At 52.1% G+C, this 26534-nt stretch overlaps 1 protein-coding gene across 1 annotated transcript in view; it reads right to left on the reverse strand.

The window, feature by feature from the left end:
• The window catches only part of irak1 (interleukin-1 receptor-associated kinase 1), a 63836-nt gene that overhangs the window by 19019 nt on the left and 18283 nt on the right, over positions 1-26534 (reverse strand). Inside the window, exons 2-9 of the mRNA XM_078430105.1 lie at positions 25942-26115; positions 13007-13183; positions 11931-11995; positions 9898-10086; positions 6105-6169; positions 4596-4710; positions 2488-2603; positions 806-1010 (exon numbers count right to left, since the gene is read on the reverse strand). Coding sequence (XP_078286231.1) covers positions 806-1010; positions 2488-2603; positions 4596-4710; positions 6105-6169; positions 9898-10086; positions 11931-11995; positions 13007-13183; positions 25942-26115 — 1106 coding nt within the window. The remainder of the gene's footprint in view (positions 1-805; positions 1011-2487; positions 2604-4595; positions 4711-6104; positions 6170-9897; positions 10087-11930; positions 11996-13006; positions 13184-25941; positions 26116-26534) is intronic.

Here is a 26534-nt window from a genome sequence, read left to right on the forward strand (position 1 = left end):
CGCAGTTCCAGAGTCCCGGCAGCAGGGGGCAACGTCCACCCACCGCGGAGGTCCCGGTGAGTCCGAGACCGGCTCCCTCCCTCCCTCCCCACCGCCCCGCCACACGCACAGCGAGGCTCCCTCTATCTGAAGGGGTTGCTCCTCGAGATTTGCCTCTATTTTAGAGTCCCCATGATGTTGGTGTTTGGGCGCAGGGCAGGGAGGGCCTGGACAAAATGGCCGCCCGCGGGTCCAGGCAGCGGGCGGTCGATGGTCACACCAGAGTCGGCTGCCCGGCCCTATTCCGGGCCTACGTCCGTGCCCGCGTGTCCCGGAAGAGGCAACACACACACGTGGACCCTGGAGGCCTTCCGTCAACGCTGGTCGCCGCGGGGAGTGGAGGCGAGCGTATTGTAGGTAAAGATGGCGCCATTGTATTATAATGGTTGCCTGATGTGACGTGACTGTTGAAAGTCTTTGCACCTTCTGGCTCATGGTAACATGCGAATACGGAATAAAGTCCTTGTTCAGAAGGGGAAAAAAAGCTGCTGAGAGTCTGGAACTTGGTTGCCATCGACCAGGGGCCCAGTCTTCAGACACGGGCCATCATTGTGAGACAGAGGGACAGAGAGACAGACAGAGAGAGACAGACAGACAGATACACACACACAGATACACACACAGATACACACACAGACACACACGCACACACACATACATACTCACAGTGAAGCTCCCCACACTGCCCCCCCCACACACACACACACACACACAGAGTGCAGCCCCCCCACACCGCCCCGTCACACACACACTCCCGGCCACTCACCACGCCGAAGCTGTAAGTGTCGAGCTCGTGGGCGAGCTGTCCGCACTTGATGTACTCGTCGGGCAGGTACGCCAGCGTGCCCCGCAGCGTGCGCGTGCTGCCCACCGTGCAGCTGCCCTCACGCCGGCACGAGTAACGGCTGAACCGCGCCAGCCCAAAGTCCCCCAGCTTGGCCACAAAATGCTCGTCCAGCAGGATGTTGGAACTGCCGCGGGGAGAGAAGTCAAGTCAAGTCAAGTCAATTTATTTGTATAGCACATTTAAAAACAACCCACGTTGACCAAAGTGCTGCACATCTGATTAGGAAAAAAAAAAGAAACATACAGTGGCAGAGAAGGGGTGAGAACGGGGGGAAAGGGCAGTGAGAACGGGGGAAAGGGCAGTGAGAACGGGGGTGAGAGGGCGGTGAGATCGGGGGAGAGAGGGCGGTGAGAACGGGGGAGAGAGGGCGGTGAGAACGGGGGAGAGGGGGCGGTGAGAACGGGGGAGAGGGGGCGGTGAGAACGGCGGAGAGGGGGCGGTGAGAACGGGGGGGAGGGGGTGAGAATGGGGGACAGAGGGCGGTGAGAACGGGGGAGGGGGGTGGTGAGAACGGGGAGAGAGGGCGGTGAGAACGGGGAGAGAGGGCGGTGAGAACGGGGGAGAGGGGGCGGTGAGAACGGGGGTGAGAGGGCGGTGAGAACAGGGAGAGAGGGCGGTGAGAACGGGGGAGAGGGGGCGGTGAGAACGGGGAGAGAGGGCGGTGAGAACGGGGGAGAGGGGGCGGTGAGAACGGGGAGAGAGGGCGGTGAGAACGGGGAGAGGGGGCGGTGAGAACGGGGAGAGAGGGCGGTGAGAACGGGGGAGAGGGGGCGGTGAGAACGGGGGAGAGGGGGCGGTGAGAACGGGGGTGAGAGGGCGGTGAGAACGGGGGAGAGAGGGCGGTGAGAACGGCGGAGAGGGGGCGGTGAGAACGGGGGGGAGGGGGTGAGAATGGGGGACAGAGGGCGGTGAGAACGGGGGAGGGGGGCGGTGAGAACGGGGAGAGAGGGCGGTGAGAACGGGGAGAGAGGGCGGTGAGAACGGGGGAGAGGGGGCGGTGAGAACGGGGAGAGAGGGCGGTGAGAACGGGGGAGAGGGGGCGGTGAGAACGGGGGTGAGAGGCCGGTGAGAACGGGGAGAGAGGGCGGTGAGAACGGCGGAGAGGGGGCGGTGAGAACGGGGAGAGAGGGCGGTGAGAACGGGGGAGAGGGGGCGGTGAGAACGGGGGTGAGAGGGCGGTGAGAACGGGGAGAGAGGGCGGTGAGAACGGGGGAGAGAGGGCGGTGAGAACGGGGGAGAGAGGGCGGTGAGAACGGGGGTGAGAGGGGTGAGATCGGAGGAGGGGCGGTGAGATCGGTGGGGGGGAGGGGCGGTGAGATCGGTGGGGGGGGGAAGGGGGAGAGGAACGGAGACGCTGGGAGGAAGCGGTGGAGGGGTAAGGTTGAGAAGGTGGAAGGGAGGATGAGGCGGGATGGGGGGGTCGGAGGAGGAGGGGGAAGGAGATAGAAGGGGGGGAGGGGAAAGTGGAGAGGGGAACTGGCCACCGTCCCCCGTCACACCTCCCTCTCCACTCCCCTCCGTTACTGCCCAAAAACCTCACCCCCCCCCTCGATCTCCACCGCCCTCCCTATACCCCCCCCCCCCCCCCCAGGGTCAGTCACCTCTTGACGTCGCCGTGGATGAGGCTGGGCCGGCAGCCGTGCAGGAACTGGATGGCACGAGCGGTCCCCAGCGCCACCTCGAGCCGCCGGAGCCAGGGCAGCGGGGCCGTCCCGCCCTGCAGAGGGAGACAGAGAGGGAGACCAGTCAGCGGACAGCCCACCCCTCCCTGCAATAGACAATAGGTGCAGGAGGAGGCCATTCGGCCCTTCGAGCCTGTACGCACCACCATTCAACGTGATCGTGGCTGATCATTCTCAATCAGTACCCCGTTCCTGCCTTCTCCCCATACCCCCTGACTCCGCTATCCTTAAGAGCTCTATCTAGCTCTCTCTTGAATGCATTCAGAGAATTGGCCTCCACTGCCTTCTGAGGCAGAGAATTCCACAGATTCACAACTCTCTGACTGAAAAAGTTTTTCCTCATCTCAGTTCTAAAAGGCCTACCCCTTATTCTTAAACCGTAGCCCCTTGTTCTGGACTCCCCCAACATTGGGAACATGTTTCCTGCCTCTAACGTGTCCAACCCCTTAATAATCTTATACGTTTCGATAAGATCTCCTCTCATCCTTCTAAATTCCAGTGTATACAAGCCTAGTCGCTCCAGTCTTTCAACATATGATATTCCCATTCCGGGAATTAACCTGGTGAACCTACGCTGCACACCCTCAATAGCAAGAATATCCTTCCTCAAATTTGGAGACCAAAACTGCACACAGTACTCCAGGTGCGGTCTCACTAGGGCCCTGTACAACTGCAGAAGGACCTCTTTGCTCCTATACTCAACTCCTCTTGTTATGAAGGCCAACATTCCATTGGCTTTCTTCACTGCCTGACAGTGCTTGCAGCGCCGGAGACCCGGGTTCGATCCCGACTACGGGCGCCGTCTGTACGGAGTTTGTACGTTCTGCCCCTGGGTTTTCCCCGAGATCTCCGGTTTCCTCCCACACTCCAAAGACGTACAAGTTTGTAGGTTAATTGGCTTGGTGTAAGTGTACATTGTCCCTAGTGGGTGTAGGATAGTGTTAGTGTGCGGGCGATCACTGGTCAGTGTGGACTCAGTGGGCCGAAGGGCCTGTTTCCGCAGTGTATCTCTAAACTCCCTGTCTACTTGTGATGCCACTTTCAGGGAACTGTGTACCTGCGCTCCTAGATCCCTCTCTGCTCTACAACTCTCCCTGTCTACCTGGGGACTATGTACCTGCGCTCCTAGATCCCTCTACTCTACAACACTCCCTGTCTACCTGGGAACGGTGTACCTGCGTTCCTAGATCCCTGTGCTCTACAACACTCCCTGTCTACCTGTGACACCACTTTCAGGGAACAGTGTACCTGCGCTCCTAGATCCTCTGCTCTACAACACTCCCTGTCTACCTGGGAACTGTGTACCTACGCTCCTAGACCCCTCTGCTCTACAACACTCCCTGTCTACCTGGGAACTGTGTACCTGCGCTCCTAGATCCCTCTGCTCTACAACACTCCCTGTCTACCTGTGACACTACTTTCAGGGAACAGTGTACCTGCGCTCCTAGATCCTCTGCTCTACAACACTCCCTGTCTACCTGGGAACTGTGTACCTGCGCTCCTAGATCCCTCTCTGCTCTACAACACTCCCTGTCTACCTGGGAACTGTGTACCTGCGCTCCTAGATCCCTCTGCTCTACAACACTCCCTGTCTACCTGTGACACCACTTTCAGGGAACAGTGTACCTGCGCTCCTAGATCCTCTGCTCTACAACACTCCCTGTCTACCTGGGAACTGTGTACCTGCGCTCCTAGATCCCTCTCTGCTCTACAACACTCCCTGTCTACCTGGGAACTGTGTACCTGCGCTCCTAGATCCCTCTGCTCTACAACACTCCCTGTCTACCTGTGACACCACTTTCAGGGAACAGTGTACCTGCGCTCCTAGATCCTCTGCTCTACAACACTCCCTGTCTACCTGGGAACTGTGTACCTGCGCTCCTAGATCCCTCTCTGCTCTACAACACTCCCTGTCTACCTGGGAACTGTGTACCTGCGCTCCTAGATCCCTCTGCTCTACAACTCTCGGTTACAGCGAGGGTTTACTGTACGTGGGTACGCGTGGTGATGATGATAATCGGGGGTACCTGACACTGTAGACGTTCCTGCAGTGAGCCATTGGGCATGTAGTTGTACACCAGGCAGTAGATGCCATCCTCCACGCAGCAGCCAGCGAGCTCCATGATGTTTGGGTGCCGGTACCTCGACCACACGGGAAGACAAGGAGCAAACGTCAACAAGGACGACGCAGCCCAGACCATCACGCACGCACAAACAAACCAACCTCCCCCGCCATCGACTCCATCCACACCCCATGCTGACTCGGCAAGGCCAGCAGCATAATCAAGGACTAGTCTCACTCCCTCTTCTCCCCTCTCCCATCGGGCAAGAGGTACAGAAGTGTGAAAACGCACACCTCCAGATTCGGGGAGAGTTTCTTCCCGGCTGTTATCAGGCAACTGAACCGTCCTACCACAACCAGAGAGTGGTCCTGACCTCCCATCTACCTCATTGGAGATCCACGGACTACCTTTGATGGGACTTTACTGGCTTTACCTTGCTATTCCCTTATCATGACAGACACAAAGTGCTGGAGTAACTCAGCGGGACAGGCAGCATCTCTGGAGAGAAGGAATGGGTGACGTTTCGGGTCGAGACCTTTCTTCAGACTGAGAGCCAGGGGAGAGGGAGAAAGAGATGTGGAAGGGTAAGGTGTGAAAACACAGATCAAAGTGGACGTTGATCATGGAAAATGTAGCAGGGTCTCAACCCGAAACGTCACCCATTCCTTCTCTCCGGAGATGCTGCCTGACCTGCTGAATTATAGACCGACACTGACCAACATGCCCCAGCTACACTAGTCCCACCTGCCTGCATTTGGTCCATATCCCTCCAATCCTGTCCTGTCCATGTACCTGTGTAACTGTTTCTTAAACGCTGGGATAGTCCCAGCCTCAACTACCTCCACCGGCAGCTCGTTCCATACACCCACCACCCTTTGTGTGGAAAAGTTACCCCTCAGGTTCCTATTAAATCTTTCCCCCTTCACCTTAAACCTATGTCCTCGATTCCCCTACTCTGGGCAAGAGACTCTGTGCGTCTACCCGATCTACTCCTCTCATCATTTCATACTCCAGCATTTTGTGTCTATCTTCAGTGGCGCAGAGGTAGTTCCTTCTCACCTCAGTTTTAAATGGCCTCCCCTTTATTCTAAAACTGTGGCCCCTGGTTCTGGACTGGCCCAACATTGGGAATGCAGCGCCGGAGACCCGGGTTCGATCCTGACTACGGGTGCTGTCTGCACGTTCTCCCCGTGACCTGCGTGGGTTTTCTCCGAGATCTTCGGTTTCCTCCCACACACCAAAGACGTACGGGTTTGTAGGTTATTTGGCTTGGTGTAAATGTAAACATTGTCCCTAGTGGGTGTAGGATGGTGCTAATGTGCGGGGATCGCTGGTCGGCGCGGACCCGGTGGGCCGAAAGGGCCTGTTTCCGCGCTGTATCTCTAAACTAAACCAGCGTCTGCTGTTCTTTCCTACACGTTAAACTAAAAGGAGCAACCCCAGACAAAACTGTGCACGGTGAAGTCCACTCACAGGTAAAGCTTCTCCAGCTCTGTGTAAAAACTCTCTTGCACTGTCCTCCAATCCAAATCGGAATCCTGCACCGAGAAGATGGAATGAGAAGGTTCTGGAAGAACAAGAGAGGCCCCTTCCCCGTGGCGGTCAGGGTGAGGGCAGCAGGGTGGCGCAGCGGTAGAGTTGCCGCCTCACAGCGCCAGAGGCCCGGGTTCCATCCTGACCACGGTTGCTTTCTCCCCGTGACCTGCGTGGGTTCCCCCCCCCCGGATCTCCGGTTTCCTCCCACACCCCACAGACGTGCAGGTTTATAGGTTACTTGGCTTGGTAAAATTGTAAATTGTCCCTAGGATGTGAGGGATAGAAACATAGAAAATAGGTGCAGGAGGCTTGTATTCACTGGGGTTTACAAGGATGAGAGGGGGATCTTATAGAGACGTACAAAATTCGAAAAGGACTGGACAAGCTAGATGCAGGAAAAATGTTCCCAATGTTGGGGAAGTCCAGAACAAGGGGTCACAGTTTAAGGATAAGGGAGAAGTCTTTTAGGACCGAGATGAGAACGTTTTTTTTCACACAGAGAGTGGTGAATCTGTGGAATTCTCTGCCACAGAGGGTAGTTGAGGCCAGTTCATTGGCTATATTTAAGAGGGAGTTAGATGTGGCCCTTATGGCTAAAGGGATCAGGGGGTATGGAGAGGAGGCAGGTACGGGATACTGAGTTGGATGATCAGCCATGATCATATTGAATGGCGGTGCGTACAGGCTCGAAGGGCCGAATGGCCTACTCCTGCACCTATTTTCTATGTTTCTATGTCTAGGATGTGTGGGATAGAAACATAGAAGATAGGTGCAGGAGGCTTGTATTCACTGGAGTTTACAAGGATGAGAGTGGATCTTATAGTGACGTCCAAAATTCGAAAAGGACTGGACAAGCTAGATGCAGGAAAAATGTTCCCAATGTTGGGGGAGTCCAGAACCAGGGGCCACACAGTCTAAGAATAAAGGGGAGGCCATTTAAAACTGAGGTTTGAAGGAACTTTTTCAGTTGTGAATTTGTGGAATTCTCTGCTACAGAGGGCAGTGGAGGCCAAATCACTGGATAGTTTTAAGAGAGAGTTAGATAGAGCTCTCGGGGCTAGTGGAATCAAGGGATATGGGGAGAAGGCAGGCACGGGTTACTGATTGTGGACGATCAGCCATGAGCACAATGAATGGCGGTGCTGGCTCGAAGGGCCGAATGGCCTCCTCCTGCACCTATTTTATACGTTTCTAGTAGGTCATTCGGCCATTCAAGCCAGCATCGCCATTCAATATGATCATGGCTGATCATCCCCAATCAGTACCCCGTTCCTGCTTTCTCCCCATATCCCTTGATTCCGTTAGCCCTAAGAGCTAAATCTATCTCCCTCTTGAAAACATTCAGAGAATTGGCCTCCACTGCCTTCTGTGGCAGAGAATTCCACAGATTCACAACTCGCTGAGTGGAAATGTTTTTCCTCATCTCAGTTCTAAACGGCCGACCCCTTATTCTTAAACTGTGTGTGGCCCCTGGTTCTGGACTCCCCCAACATGGGGAACGTTTTTCCTGCATCTAGCCTGTCCAATCCCTTAAGAATTTTATATTTCTATAAGATCCCCTCTCATCCTTCTAAATTCCAGTGAATACAAGCCCAGTCGACCCATTCTTTCACCATTCTTTCAACTTCCACTGCTTCGCCGATGATATCCAGCTCCTCATCTCCACCAAGTCAATCTCCCCCACCACACACTCTACACTGACAAACTGCATTACTGAAATAAAATCTTGGCTTCAATCAAACTTCCTCAAACTCAATTGCAACAAATCTGAAATCATCATCATTGGTCCAAAAACGCTCACCAAATCCACCCAAAACTTCATCCTCAACATTGATGGTCTCCCAGTATCCACCTCACCTCACATCCGGAATCTTGGAATCATCCTTGATCAAACCCTCTCCTTCGACAAACACATCAAACACATCACAAAGACAGCCTTCTTCCACCTCAAAAACATTGCCCGTCTCCGTCCATCCCTCTCCTCCACAGCTGCAGAAACCCTCATCCACGCCTTCATCACCTCCCGTCTGGACTACTGCAACAGCCTCCTCTATGGCGCACCCTCAAAAATCATCAATAAACTTCAATACATTCAAAACTCCGCTGCCCGTCTACTCACACACACCTCGATCCGTGACCATATCACCCCCGTCCTTTATAAACTCCACTGGCTCCCCATCCCCCAGAGAATCCAGTACAAAATCCTCCTCATGACCTACAAAGCCCTCCATAACCTGGCTCCATCCTACCTGACCGACCTCCTCCACAGGCACACTCCCACCTGCACCCTCCGCTCTGCCGCTGCCAATCTCCTATCTCCCCACATCCGGACTAAACTCAGATCCTGGGGGGACAGGGCTTTCTCCATCGCTGCTCCCACCTTATGGAACTCACTACCCCAAACCGTTAGAGACTCCCCCACACTCACCACATTCAAAACATCGCTGAAGTCTCACCTGTTCAGTACTGCCTTCAACCACTGAAGGTCACCTCACCTTCTGTCTCCTTTCTCTGTTCATTTATTTATTTACTTATTTATCTATTTATTCATTTCCCTATGTTCTCAAAATCTCTGTAAAGCGTCTTTGAGTATATGAAAAGCGCTATATAAATAAAATGCATTATTATTATTATCATCATATGTCAGTCCCGCCATCCCGGGAATCAACCTGGTGAACCTACGCTGCACTCCCTCAATAGCAAGAATCAACACCAAGCCCCTGCCACCCAACGATCACCCCCGTACACCAGCATTAACCTACACTCACCACTAAAAATGTACAACTAACTGATGCCAATTAACCAACAAACCCCCATGTACAGTTTTGGTCTCCAAACTTGAAGGACATTCTTGCTATTGAGGGCGTGCAGCGTAGGTTCACCAGGTTAATTCCCGGAATGGCGGGACTGTCGTACGTTGAAAGACTGGAGCGACTAGGCTTGTATACACTGGAATTTAGACGGATGAGAGGGGATCTTATTGAAACATATAAGATTATTAAGGGATTGGACATGCTAGAGGCAGGAAACATGTTCCCGAAGTTGGCGGAGACCAGAACGAGGGGCCACAGTTTAAGAATAAGGGGTCGGCCATTTAGAACGGAGATGAGGAAAAACTTTTTCACTCAAGAGAGTTGTGAATCTGTGGAATTCTCTGCCTCAGAAGGCAGTGGAGGCCAATTCTCTGGATGCATTCAAGAGAGTGTTCGATAGAGCTCTTAACAATAGCGGAGTCAGGGGGTATGGGGAGAGGGCAGGAACAGGGTACTGATTGTGGATGATCAGCCATGATCACATTGAATGGCGGTGCTGGCTCGAAGGGCCGAATGGCCTCCTCCTGCACCTATTGTCTATTGTCTATTGTCCGATAGAGCTCTTAATGATAGCGCATTCAGGGGGTATGGGGAGAAGGCAGGAACGGGGTACTGATTGTGGATGATCAGCCATGATCACATCGAATGGAAGTGCGTACAGGCTCGAAGGGCCGAATGGCCTCCTCCTGCACCTATTGTCTATTGTCTTAGGCTGGTGGGAGGAAACCGGAGCGCCCGGAGGAAACCTACGTGGTCACGGAGTGAACGTGCAAACTCCGCACTGACAGCAGCTGAGGTGAGGATGGAAGCCGGGTTATCTGGCGCTGTGAGGCGGCGCCGCACGAATTGAGATTGGGGGTTTGAGGTTTGGCAGCGTTGGGTTGCGAGGGACCCCAGCGGTATTTGAGGGGGCTCACCTCTTTCAGCCGCTTGACAGCGAATTCGGTGTGCCGCATCAGCCCGCGGTAGACGCAGCCAAAGCCGCCTTCGCCGAGCTTCCGGTCCGCGGCAAAGTTGCGGGTGCCGGCTCGCAGTTCGCTGAGGGGCCAGTAGATCACGTTGCTCGTCACGGGCGGCGGCAGCTCTCGGCCGGACACCTCAGCCTCCTGAGGCAGCGGAAAGAAAAACCCGGTTAGGACCAAAGATACTAGAGGAACAAGATAGACCACTCGACCCTAAAAACCGTAATATGTCACGGCGCCATTTTAGTAGGCAGAAACATTTAAAAAGAAAAATAACTCAAATCTGGAGCGACTGGGCTTGTATACATTGGAATTTAGAAGGATGAGAGGGGATCTTATCGAAACGTATAAGATTATTAAGGGGTTGGACACTTTAGAGGCAGGAAACATGTTGGGGGAGTCCAGAACAAGGGGCCACAGTTTAAGAATAAGGGGTCGGCCATTTAGCACTGAGATGAGGAAAAACCTTTTCAGTCAGAGAGTTGTGAATCTGTGGAATTCTCTGCCTCAGAAGGCAGTGGAGGCCAATTCTCTGAATGCATTCAAGAGAGAGCTAGATAGAGCTCTCAAGGATTGCGGAGTCAGAGGGTATGGGGAGAAGGCAGGAACGGGGTACTGATTGAGAATGATCAGCCATGATCACATTGAATTGCGGTGTTGGCTCGAAGGGCCGAATGGCCTCGTCCTGCGCCTATTGTCTATTGTCTGTGAATTGATAGATGAGATATTTTCTACATTTTAATGGTATCATCACACATACTGTTCCCCCAAAATACTGATTACACTGCGAGAGGCATAGCGAACGGCAGGGTTAGCTTACTAAAATGGTGGTTTTGCCTACTAAAATGGCGGACTTGCCTACTAAAATGGTGGGTTTTGCCTTCTAAAATGGTGGATTTTGCCTACTAAAATGGCAGGTTTTGCCTACTAAAATGGTGGGTTTGCCTACTATAAAGGTGGGTTTTGCCTACTAAAATGGTGGGGGTTGCCTACTAAAATGGTGGGTTTTGCTTACTAAAATGGCTCCTTTGCGTACTACACTTCAGTATAGGCGATTTCAACGGAGCAGTCCATCTTGTTCCTCTCGTATCTTTGGTTAGGACGGGCGTTTATACAACACGCGGCCAGCAAGCTTCAAATTGCCGGAGGAACTCGACATGTACAACATGAAACAGCACCGTGCAGGAATACAATGTTCATACCGAACCATGTTATAGGAAAGATGCCGTCAAGCCGGGAAGGGTACAGAGAGGATTTACGAGGATGTTGCCAGGACTCGAGGGTCTGAGCTACAGGGAGCTTCGGCCTAACTTGCCCATGCCGGCCAACATGCCCCATCTCCCCTCGTCCCACCTGCCCACGTTCGGTCCATATCCTTCCAAACCTGTCCTATCCAAGTACCTGTCTAACTGTTTCTTAAATGCTAGGATAGTTCCTGCCTCATCTATCTCATCTGGTAGCTTGTTCCATCCACCCACCACCCTATGTGTGAAATATTTACCCATCAGATTCCTGTTAAATTTCCCCCCTCACCTTAAACCTATGTCAATAGAGGGTCTCGACCCGAAACGTCACCCATTCCTTCTCTCCCGAGATGCTGCTTGACCCGTAGAGTTAGACAATAGATGCAGGAGTAGGCCATTTGGTCCTTCGAGCTAGCACCGCCATTCAATGTGATCATGGCTGATCATTCTCAATCAGTACCCCGTTCCTGCCTTCTCCCCATACCCCCTGACTCCGTTATCTTTAAGAGCTCTATCTAGCTCTCTCTTGAATGCATCCATATGTCCTCTGGTTCTCGATTCTGTTAATCGGGGCAAGAGACCCTGTGTATTTTACCTGTGCGTTCACCCAATCTATTCCTCTCATGATTGTATACACCTCTATAAGATCACCCCACATCCTCCTGTGCTCCGAGGAATAGTCCCAGCCTGCTCAACTTCTGAACAGAGTCCAAACAGCTGAGAATCGGTTGGAAGATAGCTTACCTTGCCAGGAACTGTAAACAAGCTGTCCGGTGGAGTGGGAGGACGAGGCAGATCATTCTTAGGCTCTGGGGAGGAAGGAAAGGAAAAACAACCGTGACAAGATTAACCAGACAGCATTTCCTTCAGTGCCCAGCCTAACCTGTGGAGGCTTGATACAAACAGCACAGACAGACGGTACGGAAACAGGAGAAACCCACGCCGTCACGGGGAGAGCGTGCAAACTCCGCACAGACACACGCACGCACGCACGCACACACACACACAGATGCCCGCAAGCATAGACGCGCACACAGGCAGCACGCACGCACACAGACGTGCAAGCACACACACACACACACAGACCACAGACATGCACGCTCAGACACACACAGACCACAGACATGCACGCTCAGACCAGATACGCGTACACGCACACAGAAACGCACACACACACACCATGGACACACATGCGCACACACACACAGACATGCATGCCCAGACCAGATATGCGCGCGCGCACACAGAAACACACACACACCACGGACACACATGCGCACACACACAGACATGCACGCTCAGTCCAGATACATGTGTACGTACACATAAACACACATACACACCACAGACACACATACACACAGACCACAGACATGCATGCCCAGAACAGATATGTGCACGCACGCACGCACACACACAGAAACACACACACACATACCATGGACACACATGCACACATACCACAGACATACACACACACGGAACATGGACAAACATACCAGATTCGCACACGCAGACCATAGACGTGCACACACGCACACAGAAACACGCACACACACAGAGACCACAGACACACACACACACACACAGAGACACACGTGCACAATAGACCATGGACAGGCATGCACACACAGCACGCGTGTGCACACACAGGCACAGACAGTCACATACACACACACAGGGGCGGAGGTGAGGATTGAACCTTGGTCCCAGGAGAGGCCTGGCCCGGCCCGGCAGCCTGCCTCCCTCCTCTGGCCATGAGACGTGCGGGGCACACCGCACCAGGGAGCCGGGCTTAGCTCTCCGCGCCCTCCACCTACCGGGGGAGTCGATGGTCACCGTCTCTCTCTCGCTCAGCCGGCCGTTGATATTCTTCTCGAAGCTGGTCCCGGTGGAGGGGGCGGCTGGCGTGGGCCACGACCCCGCGGCTGGCAGGCACGGGGGCACCGCCAGTGCTGGCGCCAGGCTGGGACGCGGGCAGGGGGGCGGAGGTGTCCCTGGAAGGCAGAGGGGCACATGGCGTGAGTCAGTAACGCGGGCACGGGTGCAGGGACTCAATACGTTGCTGCCTCATGGCGCCAGAGGCCCGGGTTCCATCCTGACTACAAGTGCTGTCTGCACAGAGTTTGTACATTTTCACCGTGACCTGCGTAGGTTTCCTCCGGATGCCCCGATTTCCTCGCACACTCCAAAGACGTAGAACTCTGTAGGTCAATTGCCTTCGGTAAAATTGTAAATAGTCCCTAGTGTGTGTACTTAAATGCTAATGTACTTAACTAAACTAAACTAAAATGCTTAGACAATAGACAATAGGTGCAGGAGGAGGCCATTCGGCCCTTCGAGCCTGTACGCACCGCCATTCAATGTGATCACGGCTGATCATTCTCAATCAGTACCCCGTTCCTGCCTTCTCCCCGTACCCCCTTACTCCGCTATCCTTAAGAGCTCTATCCAGCCGAGAAAACCAGGCACGTGAGCGAGGTCAAAAAAAGATAGAGGAAAAGAGCAGAATGCTTGCGTGAGGTGTACAACGGGGTAAAAAAATCGGAAAAACTTTGAAAATGTACACACAAAATTACCAGTTTCAAGCCTCTTTTAGTGCATTTCAAAGTAAAAACAGACATGACAAAATAATGTGAATATGTCACTGTATACTAATAATATTTTGAATTAAATTCGCACATTAATTGATAATCAGCCCAAAAAAGGTGGTAATTGGCTTTTCTGCTGTGTTTTATATTTAAACCCTGTCTTAATTAATTTAGTTATTATATAATCTTGCACTTAAATGTAATATTTACTCATTACAGTTCCACCACTGATTTTCTGGCAGTCTTGGTTCCTACGATTTTTTTTAGATTTAGAGATACAGCACGGAAACAGGCCCTTCGGCCCACCGAGTCCGCGCCGCCCAGCGATCCCCGCACATTAACACTATCCCACACACACTAGGGACAATTTTTACATTTACCCAGTCAATTAACCTACATACCTGTACGTCTTTGTAGTGTGGGAGGAAACCGAAGATCTTGGAGAAAACCCACGCAGGTCACGGGGAGAACGTACAAACTCCGTACAGACTGCAGCCGTAGTCAGGATCGAACCTGAGTCTCCGGCGCTGCATTCGCTGTAAGGCAGCAACTCTAACGCTGCGCCACTGTGCCGCCTTGCTGGTTTATCCAGCCGGCCAAGGAAGTCGCTGGGCGATGGGGATAGATGTGCTGGCTCCAGCTGGGCTGGAGTTCCAGAGCCCCAGCCGCAGGTTGCAAATTCAACCCGCCGATCGGTCGTGGAAGTCCCGATGAGGTCAAGATTGGCTGCCTTGCCCAGCTTGGGCGCCACATTTTCAGGAAGACTTCCAGGGCACGCGGGGGGGGGGGGGGGATTTGTCACGGAACCCCTAGCGACCTCTAGCGGAACCTAGTGTTCATTGCAAGTCGACACATAGTTTATTATTTTTTCTTTCTTTTTGATCCGATTTCTCCGTTTATTTGGCAAAGTAGGGCGGCGCTGTAGTTAATAATGAAGTAGAGTTTCAAAGTCTACAGAGAGACTTGGGCCTTTTGGAAGGGTGGGCTGAAAGATGGCAGATGGAGTTTAATGCTGATAAGTGTGAGGTGCTGCATTTTGGTAGGACAAATCAAAATAGGACGTATAGGGTAAATGGTAGGGAATTGAGGAATGCAGTGGAACAGAGGGATCTGGGAATAACTGTGCATTGTTCCCTGAAGGTGGAATCTCATGTGGATAGGGTGGTGAAGAAGGCGTTTGGTATGCTTGCCTTTATAAATCAGAGCATCGAGTATAGAAGTTGGGATGTAATGTTAAAATTGTACAGGGCATTGGTGAGGCCGAATCTGGAGTATGGTGTGCAGTTCTGGTCGCCAAATTATAGGAAGGATGTCGACAAAATGGAGAGGGTACAGAGGAGATTTACTAGAATGTTGCCTGGGTTTCAGCACTTAGGCTACAGAGAGAGGTTGAACAGGTTGGGTCTTTATTCTTTGGAGCGTAGAAGGTTGAGGGGGGACTTGATAGAGGTTTTTAAAATTTTGAGAGGGATGGACAGAGTTGACGTGGGTAGACTTTTCCCTTTGAGAGTGGGGAAGATTCCAACAAGGGGACATAGCTTCAGAATTGAGGGACAAAAGTTTAGGGGTAACATGAGGGGTAACTTCTTTACTCAGAGGGTGGTGGCTGTATGGAATGGGCTTCCGGTGGAAGTGGTGGAGGCAGGCTCGATTTTATTATTTAAGAGTAAATTGGATAGGTATATGGATAGGAGGGGATTAGAGGGTTATGGTCTGAGTGCAGGTAGATGAGACTAGGTCAGGGAGAATGGTCGGCGTGGACTGGTAGGGCCGGACAGGCCTGTTTCCATGCTGTAGTTGTTATATGGTTATATGGTTATATGGTTATATGGCACGGTGGCGCAGCGGTAGAGTTGCTGCCTTGCAGCAAATGCAGCGCCGGAGACCCGGGTTCCATCCCGACTACGGGCGCTGTCTGTACGGAGTTTGTACGTTCTCCCCGTGACCTGCGTGGGTTTTCTCCAAGATCTTCGGTTTCCTCCCACACTCCCAAGACGTACAGGTTTGTAGGTTAATTGACTGGGTAAATGTAAAAAAAATTGTCCCTAGTGGGTGTAGGATAGTGTTAGTGTGCGGGGATCGCTGGGCGGCGCGGACTCCGGACTGTCAAAGCAGCCACAGCCGGACATAAAAACAGTTTTTTTCCACGAGTTCCATGAGTTAGCCAATAGGTGCAGGAGGAGGCCATTCGGCCCTTCGAGCCTGCACGCACCACTATTCAATGTGATCATGGCTGATCATTCTCAATCAGTACCCCGTTCCTGCCTTCACCCCATACCCCCTGACTCCGCTATCCTTAAGAGCTCTATCCAGCTCTCTCTTGAATGCATTCAGAGAATTGGCCTCCACTGCCTTCTGAGGTAGAGAATTCCACAAATTCACAACTCTCTGACTGAAAAAGTGTTTCCTCATCTCAGTTCTAAATGGCCGACCCCTTATTCTTAAACTGTGGCCCCTTGTTCTGGACTCCCCCAACATTGGGAACATGTTTCCCGCCTCTAACGTGTCCAACCCCTTAATAATCTTATACGTTTCGATAAGATCTCCTCTCATCCTTCTAAATTCCAGTGTATACAAGTTCTACTCAATAACCAAAGTCTGTAGTCTCTTTTTTGCTCTGGTTTATTTTCACCCCCATGTACAGACCGTAATGTTGTTTCCTTAGTGTTTTGATGTGTTTTGCTTTATTCTTAATGGTTAACTGTTGTCATTTGTGAGCGGACATTCCTTGTACGCGCACATACTTGGCCAATAAACTTATTCATTCGTTCAAAGCTGGGGACGATAAAATATGGAACGCTTCACGAGTGGGGTGACAAGTTGCAGTTCCGGCACAGGCCTGCAAGTGGCGGCAGAGAGGCGGCGTTGAAGGGACATCTGGCTTAACCCACAGGGCTGTGGAGAGATGACTGCCTGTGACGCAGTCTAAATTAACACAGGGTCTGTTGTCGTGTCCAGACAGTGTAGCTGGTGAACGGGAAATGAACAACAGGAAGTCTGCCCGGTGCCAAAGCTTTATTTTAAGACCGCCATGCCTGCAATCGGAAATGCGGTTATATTCCTTGCAAAAAAATCAGATTACCCACTTGTTTCTCCCCCCCACCTCTTCCCTCCCACCTATCAAGCCCCCCCCCCCACCCTCACCTGTATCCACCTATCACTCCCAGGCTAAACACAAAGCATAGCGGTAAAGTTGCTGCCTTGCAGTGCCAGAGACCCAGGTTCTATCAATACAACACAATATATCTTTATTGTCATTGTACAGGGGTACAACGAGATTGGGAATGCGCCTCCCATACGATGCAATAATTTAATTAATTTAAACAACAACAACCCAACGAAACAAACTGTAACAGTTTTGAGACAGAATAAAGTGCAAGTAGATCTGTGCTGGATCACTACGCGATGTGACCATCCGGCTCAGCCGGACCGGTTCATGGCAGCTATGGCCCTGGGGATGAAGCTGTTCCTGAGTCTGGAGGTGCGGGCGTAGAAGGCCTTGTATCGTCTGCCCGATGGAAGGAGTTCGAACAGACTGCTGCAGGGGTGTGAGGAGTCTTTGTGGATGCTGGTGGCATCGTGTGTTGTAGATGCCCTCCAAGGCTGGTAGCTGTGTTCCGATGGTCCTCTGAGCTCTATGGACTACCCGCTGAAGAGCTTTCCTATCTGCCTCCATGCAGCTGAGGTACCACACAGGGATGTCCCGACTACCCCGACTACGGGAGCTGTCCGTCTGTGTGTGGGTAGAGTTTGCACGTTCTCCCCGTGACCTGCGTGGGTTTTCCCCGCGGGGGTGGTCCGGATTCCTCCCATACTCCAAAGACCTGCAGGTTTGAAGGCTATTTGGCCTCGGTAAATGTTGTAAATTGTCCCTCGTGTGTGGGATGGTGTTAGTGTACTGGGGGATGGCTGGTCGGCGCGGACTCGGTGGGCAGCTGGGCCTGTTTCCACACTATATCTCTAAACTAAACAACGTGCGGAGCAGGCAATAGACAATAGGTGCAGGAGGAGGCCATTCAGCCCTTCTAGCCAGCACCACCATTCAATGTGATCATGGCTGATCATTCTCAATCAGTACCCCGTTCCTGCCTTCTCCCCATACCCCCTGACTCCGCTATCTTTAAGAGCTCTATCTAGCTCTCTCTTGAAACCATCCCGAGAATCGGCCTCCACTGCCTTCTGAGGCAGAGAATTCCACAGATTAACAACTCTGACTGAAAAAGTTTTTCCTCATCTCCGTACTAAATGGCCTACCCCTTATTCTTAAACTGTGGCCCCTTGTTCTGGACTCCCCCAACATTGGGAACATGTTTCCTGCCTCTAACGTGTCCAACCCCTTAATAATCTTATACGTTTCGATAAGATCCCCTCTCATCCTTCTAAATTCCAGTGTATACAAGCCTAGTCGCTCCAGTCTTTCAAAATACGACAGTCCCGCATTTCCGGGAATTAACCTAGTAAACTTACGCTGCACGCCCTCAATAGCAAGAATATCCTTCCTCAAATTTGGAGACCAAAACTGCACACAGTACACCAGGTGCGGTCTCACTAGGGCCCTGTACAACTGCAGAAGGACCACTTTGCTCCTATACTCAACTCCTCTTGTTATGAAGGCCAACATTCCATTGGCTTTCTTCACTGCCTGCTGTACCTGCATGCTTCCTTTCAGTGACTGATGCACTAGGACACCCAGATCTCGTTGTAGGAAAGAACTGTAGATGCTGGTTTAAATCGTAGGGAGACACAAAATGCTGGAGTACCTCAGTGGGTCAGGCAGCATCTCTGGAGAGAAGGAATGGGTGACATTTCGGGTTGCTCGTTCTGTGACCTCTTGCCTACAGTTCCCCGCACTGGTGAGTGACCCATTAGTCAGGGCATTGAGTAACCTAGAAAATAGGTGCAGGAGTAGGCCAATCAGCCCTTAGAGCCATTCAATATGATCATGGCTGATCATCCACAATCAGTACCCCGTTCCTGCTTTCTCCCCATATCCCTTGATTCCGTTAGCCCTAAGAGCTACATCTAACTCTCTCTTGAACACATCCAGTGAATTGGCCTCCACTGCCTTCTGTTCCCGATGTTGGGGGAGTCCAGAACCAGGGGTCACACAGTTTAAGAATAAGGGGTAGGCCATTTTAGATTTTAGATTTAGAGATACAGCGCGGAAACAGGCCCTTCGACCCACCAAGTCCGTGCCGCCCAGCGATCCCCGCACATTAACACTATCCTACACACACTAGGGACAATTTTCACATTTACCCAGTCAATTAACCTACATACCTGTCGGTCTTTGGAGTGTGGGAGGAAACCGAAGATCTCGGAGAAAACCCACGCAGGTCACGGGGAGAACGTACAAACTCTGTACAGACGGCGCCCGTAGTCAGGATCGAACCCGAGTCTCCGGCGCTGCATTCACTGTAAGGCAGCAACTCTACCGCTGCGCCACCGTGCCGCCCCTAGGACTGTGTACTGAGATGAGGAAAAACCTTTTCACCCAGAGAATTAGGTGTGAATCTGTGGGATTCTCTGCCACAGAAGGCAATGGAGACCAATTCACCGGATGTATTCGAGAGAGAGTTGGATATAGCTCTAAGGGCTAATGGAATCAATATGGGGAGAAGGCATGTACTGGATGATCAGCCATGATCACATTGAATGGTGGTGCTGGCTCGAAGGGCCGAATGGCCTACTCCTACACCTGTTTTCTATGTTTCTGTATCTTATGACGCACTGTTTAGAAGCAGACAGGCGAGGAGATTAGACAGAATGCTCTCAGTAGCAGCTGCCAAGTCTAAAAATTGTCATTTGCAGCACCTTTTAGGTTCGTGAAATTTTTTTTTTTTAAATGGTAGCTGCTGGGAATCTAAATTAAAAACAGAAAATGCCAAAAACACTCTGCAGGCCACAATGTTTTTCCCAGGGTCTGCATGGGTTTGAGGTGAGGGGGGAAAGGTTTAATAGGAAGTTGAGGGGCTACGTTTTCCACGCAGAGGGTGGTGGGTATATTGAACGAGCTGCCAGAGGAGGTAGTGAGTAAATAGAGATTAGAACGTGGAAACAGGCCCTTCGGCCCACCGAGTTCACGCTGACCATTAATCAAATCAAATCAAATTGTCATAAATTTGAATGAAATTGTCGTTACCATGCAGTCACTAACAATAAGGAGCACAAGACACAGAACCACACAAGTTTAACGCGGACAACCATCACAGTGATTCCTCCAGGCACACCCTCACTGTGACGGAAGGCAAGAATAGTCTTATCTCCTCCTCCGTTCCTCTCCCGTGGTCAGGCAGTCAAACTGCTTCCTCGAGGCAATCGAGGCTCCCGACTCCCGAAGCCCCCCGCCGGGCAATGGAAGTTCCCAGGCCGAGCCTAGCAAGCCGATGAAGGTCCTGAGAACCCCGCCGGGCGATGGAAGGTCCTAGGCCGAGCCACGCAGGGCGATGAAGGTCCTGAGAACCCCGCCGGGCGATGGAGGGTCCCAGGCCGAGCCACGCAGGGCGATGAAGGTCCTGCGAACGGGTCAATCGAGCCTTGCGATTGGGGCGGTCGAAGCTGCTACGGCTGGAGCTCCCGAAAGCCGGTCGCCAGCCAGGGACCTGCGAGCTCCCGATGTTGCGGTCTGCAGGGCCTGCGGCCGAAGCCTCCGAGATGGTCAGTCCAGGCCCTGCGACCGGAGCCTTCAAGGTCGATCCCAGCTGGAGGCTGCCAACTCCACGGTGTTAGGCCGCAGCGCGAACGGAGATACGACACGGAAAAAGGTCCGTTGAGGAAGAGATTTGGGAAAAAAAAGGTTTCTCCCACCCCCCCCCACCACCACCCCCCCACATATACATGGCTAAAATGGCTAAAAATAGGTCATTACATTACATACATCTAAACACTAACAATAGACAAAGAAAGAAAAAGCCAGGCAGACTGCCGGCTCACACACTAGTTTAGTTTAGTTAAGAGATACAGCGCGGAAAAAGGCCCTTTGGCCCACCGAGTCCGCACCGACCATCGATCCCCGCACATTAACACTATCCTACACACACGAGGGACAATTTAACTTTTTTGTTATACCAAGTCAATTGACCTACAAACCTGTACGTCTTTGGAGTGTGGGAGGAAACCAAAGATCTTGGAGAAAACCCACGCCGGTCATGGGGGGAACGTATAAAACAGCGCCCGTAGTCAGGATCGAACCGGGTGTCTGGCGCTGTAAGTCAGCAACTCTACCGCTGTGCCATAGTTCTATGTTATAGACAATAGGTGCAGGAGGAGGCCATTCGGCCCTTCGAGCCTGTACCTACCGCCATTCAATGTGATCATGGCTGATCATTCTCAATCAGTACCCCGTTCCTGCCTTCTCCCCATACCCCCTGACTCCGCTATCCTTAAGAGCTCTTTCTGGCTCTCTCTTGAATGCATCCCGAGAATCGGCCTCCACTGCCTTCTGAGGCAGAGAATTCCACAGATTAACAACTCTGACTGAAAAAGTTTTTCCTCATCTCCGTTCTAAATGGCCGACCCCTTATTCTTAAACTGTGGCCCCTGGTTCTGGACTCCCCCAACATTGGGAACATGTTTCCTGCCTCTAACGTGTCCAACCCCTTAATAATCTTGTACGTTTCGATAAGATCCCCTCTCATCCTTCTAAATTCCAGTGTATACAAGCCTAGTCGCTCCAGTCTTTCAACATATGACAGCCCCGCCATTTCGGGAATTAACCTAGTAAACCTATGCTGCACGCCCTCAATAGCAAGAATATTCTTCCTCAAATTTGGAGACCAAAACTCCAGAGATGTTGCCTGTCCCGCTGAGTTACTCCAGCACTTTGCGCCTATCTTTGGTACAAAACCAGCATCTGGTTTCTACCTGCAAACCCGCAAGCCTTTGGGATATTGGAGGAAACCAGAGCACCCGGAAGAAACCCACGCAGTCACAGTGGGAACGTGCAAACTCCGCACCCGAGGGCAGGATCAAAGGCGGGTCTCTGGCGCGGTGAGGCAGCGACTCTACCAGCTGCGCCACCCCTTGGCCAGCATGTCCGAGTTGGGCCGAAGGGCCTATTTCCATGCTGTATGACTCTATAACACATAGAGGCTCACCCCCTCCGTGACACACTGGTCAACCTGAGGAGCACCTTCAGAAACAGACTGGTCCCACAAAGATGCAGCACACACAACGCCACAGGAGATCCTTCTTCCCCACAGCTATCAAACTGTACAACTCCTCCCCCTTCTGTCCTGGGGTAGACTGAGACTGACCGCCCCCTCCTCCCCAATCTTTGGAAATCTCCCTCGTCTTTCCACTCGTCATTTTAATGTCATGTCTCATGGAATTTGTGTTATTATGACTGTTGGCAGATCAATTTCCCTCCTGGGATGAATAACGTTCTATCATATCATATCAATAGACAATAGGTGCAGGAGGAGGCCATTCGGCCCTTCGAGCCAGCACCACCATTCAATGTGATCATGGCTGGTCATTCTCAATCAGCACCCCGTTCCTGCCTTCTCCCCATACCCTTTTGACTCCGTTATCCTTAAGAGCTCTATCCAGCTCTCTCTTGAATGCATTCAGAGAATTGGCCTCCACTGCCTTCTGAGGCAGAGAATTCCACAGATTTACAACTCTCTGACTGATAAGGTTTTTCCTCATCTCTGTTCTAAATGGCCGACCCCTTATTCTTAAACTGTGTGGCCCCTGGTTCTGGACTCCCCCAACATTGGGAACATGTTTCCTGCCTCTAACGTGTCCAACCCCTTAATAATCTTATATCTTTTGATAAGATCCCCTCTCATCCTTCTAAATTCCAGTGTATACAAGCCTAGTCGCTCCAGTCTTTCAACGATATTGTATCGTATGTATTTGTACACTGGCAACGGCACACCTCCAGATTCAGGGACAGTTTCTTCCCAGCTGTGATCAGGCAACTGAACCTTCCTACCACCAACTAGAGAGCGGTCCTGACCTCCCATCTACCTTATTGAAGACCCTCGGATAACCTTTAATAGGGCTTTACTGGACTTTAAGTGACACAGCTGGCGTCCTGGTGCCATCGCAACAACCTGGAGCTCAATGCTCTCAAGACAGTGGAACTAATTGTAGACTTTCGAAGAGATCCCCCTCACCTCCCCCCACTCACCATCAACAACACCACAGTCACATCTGTGGAGTCATTTAAGTTCCTTGGAACCATCATCTCCAGGGACCTTAAATGGGGGGACCTTAAATAGAGTCGGAAGTGGCAGCGCCTAACGGCTGCGGCTCGCTAGCAGTCTGTTCGTCTTTTTTCCTTTTTTTTTGTTGTGTGTCGGTGTTGGGATGGTTTTTTTTTTTTTTTGGTTGTGTATGTGTGGGGGGTGGTGGTGTGGGTGGGGGGGAAACCTTTCTCTTTTAGGTCTCTTCCTCACGGCGCGGGGTGCGGCTCGGCCGCGGGGCCTTCCATCGCCCGGTGCGGCTCGGCTGCTGGACTTAACATCGTCCGGTGCGGCTCGGCCGCTGGACTTAACATCGTCCGGTGCGGCTCGGCCACGGGACCTTCCATCGCCCGGTGCGGCTCGGCTGCTGGACTTAACATCGTCCGGTGCGGCTCGGCCGCTGGACTTAATATCGTCCGGTGCGGCTCGGCCACGGGACTTAACAGTGCCCGGTGCGGCTCGGCTGCGGGGCGCAACATCGCCCGGCGCGGCTCGGCCGCAGGGCCTAACATCGCCCGGTGCGGCTCGGCCGCGGGACTTTACATCGCCCGTCGCGGCTCGGCCGCGGACTTTTCATCGCTGTTGCGGCTCGGCCGCTGGACTTAACATCGCCCGGTGCGGCTTGGCCGCGGGGCCTTCCATCGCCCGGTGCGGCTCGGCCACTGGACTTAACCTCGCCCGGCGCGGCTCGGCCGCGGGGCCTAACATCGCTGGTGCGGCTCGGCCGCTGGACTTAACATCGCCCGGTGCGGCTCGGCCGCGGGGCCTTCCGTCGCCCGGCTCGGCCGCGGGATGTTTCAGCGCCCGGTGCGGCTCGGCCGCGGGGACTTCCATCCCCTTGCGGGGACTGTGCGGGTCGGTCGGGGACGAGCTGTCTGTCCGTGGGCGTGGGGAAGAGAGTGGAAGTTTTGTTGCCTCCATCACAGTTAGGGGGTATTTGGAGTCACTGTGATGGACGTTTGTGTTGGGGTCATGTGTCTTGTGTTCTTTTTTGTGTATGACTGCTATGTAATTTCGTTCGGTACCTTGGTACCGAATGACAAATAAAGCTCTGTTGAACTGTTGTTGTTGAACTGTTGAACGGTTGACTCCACAGTCAACAAGGCCCAACAGAGGATGTGCTTCCTGCGGCAACTGAGGAAACACAATCTGCCACAGGCAACGATGGTCCAATTCTATACCGCTATCATTGAGTCCGTCCTCACCTTCTCCATCATGATCTGGTTTGGCTCAGCCACCAAGCACCACATCCGGAGGCTGAAACGGATCGTTCGCACAGCTGAGAAGGTTGTTGGCTGCAACCTTCCCCCCCCATTGACGGACTGTACACTGCAAGGGCCAGGAAGCGAGCGGGCAAGATCGTCCCTGACCCCTCTCACCCTGGCCACAAACACTTCGAACCACTTCCCTCTGGAAGGCAACCACAGCCAGACATAAAAACAGCTTTGTATCCACGAGTGGTAGTTCTACTCAATAACCAAAGTTTGTAGACTCTTTTTTGCTCTGGTTTATTTTCACCCACATGTTTGGATCGCAATGTTGTATCCTTATTGTTTTGATGTGTTTATGCTTTATTCTTAATTGTTAACTGTGTGTTTGTGTTGTCATTTGTGAGCGGATCACCAAGGCACATTCCTTGTATATCCACATACTTGGCCAATAAACTTGTTCATTTATCTTGCACTAAACATTATTCCCTTCATCCTGTATCTGTACACTGCGGACGGCTTGATTGTAATCACGTGTTGTCTTTGCGCTGACTGGTTAGCACGCAACAAAAGCTTTTCACTGTACCTCGGTACAGGTGACAGTAAACATAGAAAATAGGTGCAGGACTAAGCCATTCGGCCCTTCGAGCCTGTACGCACCGCCATTCAATATGATCATGGCTGATCATCCAACTCAGTATCCCGTACCTGCCTTCTCTCCATACCCCCTGATCCCTTTAGCCACAAGGGCCACATCTAACTCCCTCTTAAATATAGCCAATGAACTGGCCTCAACTACCTTCTGTGGCAGAGAATTCCACAGATTCACCCCTCTCTGTGTGAAAAAAAACTTTCTCATCTCGGTCCTAAAAGACTTCCCCCTTATCCTTAAACTGTGACCCCTTGTTCTGGACTTCCCCAACATCGGGAACAATCTTCCTGCATCTAGCCTGTCCAACCCCTTAAGAATTTTGTAAGTTTCTATAAGATCCCCCCTCTATCTTCTAAATTCCAGCGAGTACAAGCCGAGTCTACCCAGTCTTTCTTCATATGAAAGTCCTGCAATCCCAGGAATCAATCTGGTGAACCTTCTCTGTACTCCCTCTATGGCAAGAATGTCTTTCCTCAGATTAGGAGACCAAAACTGTACGCAATACTCCAGGTGTGGTCTCACCAATGCCCTGTACAACTGCAGCAGAACCTCCCTGCTCCTATACTCAAATCCCCTCGCTATGAATGCCAACATACCATTCGCTTTCTTCACTGCCTGCTGCACCTGCATGCCTACTTTCAATGACTGGTATACCACGACACCCAGGTCTCGTTGCATCTCCCCTTCTCCTAATCGGCCACCATTCAGATAATAGTCTGCTTTCCTGTTCTTGCCGAAAGTGGATAACCTCACATTTATCCACATTATACTGCATCTGCCATGCCTTTGCCCACTCACCTAACCTATCCAAGTCACCTTGCAGCCTCCTAGCATCCTCCTCACAGCTAACACTGCCCCCCAGCTTCGTGTCATCCGCAAACTTGGAGATGTTGCATTCAATTCCCTCGTCCAAATCATTAATATATATTGTAAATAGCTGGGGTCCCAGCACTGAGTCTTGCGGTACCCCACTAGTCACTGCCTGCCATTCTGAAAAGGACCAGTTTATTCCTATTCTTTGCTTCCTGTCTGCCAGCCAGTTCTCTATCCACAACGGAACTGTTCTCGATAAACAGCCAGTTCTCTATAAACGGAACTGAAGATGAGACTCACACTGCAGGATGATGGCTTGGGGTCTCCACAGATTAAGGCTGGCCAGAAGGTCCACGAGCTGCCCCACCGTCCCGTTTCGGTTCATCCAGTACCACATGACTTTCTGTGTCCTCCCAGGCTCCCCTCGGTTCTCCATCAACCGGAGATCGGTCACGTCGCTCACCACCGACGAGGCTGAAAGCGCGGACAAAAAATATATTATAACACTGTACAACCGGAAACCTCCCCTGCCCACCGACTCATAGAAAATAGGTGCAGGAGGAGGCCATTTGGCCCTTCCAGCCAGTACCGCCATTCATTATGATCATTGAAACATAGAAAATAGGTGCAGGAGGCGGCCATTTGGCCCTTCCAGCCAGCACCGCCATTCGTTATGATCATTGAAACATAGAAAACAGGTGCAGGAGGAGGCCATTCGGCCCTTCCAGCCAGCACCGCCATTCATCGTGATCACGGCTGATCATCCACAATCTGAATGGTGGCCGATTAGGAGAAGGAGAGATGCAACGAGACCTGGGTGTCGTGGTACACCAGTCATTGAAAGTAGGCATGCAGGTGCAGCAGGCAGTGAAGAAAGTGAATGGTATGTTGGC

Source organism: Rhinoraja longicauda, chromosome 39, assembly GCF_053455715.1.
Source record: "Rhinoraja longicauda isolate Sanriku21f chromosome 39, sRhiLon1.1, whole genome shotgun sequence".
In the NCBI taxonomy this organism is placed as follows: Eukaryota; Metazoa; Chordata; class Chondrichthyes; order Rajiformes; family Arhynchobatidae; genus Rhinoraja; species Rhinoraja longicauda.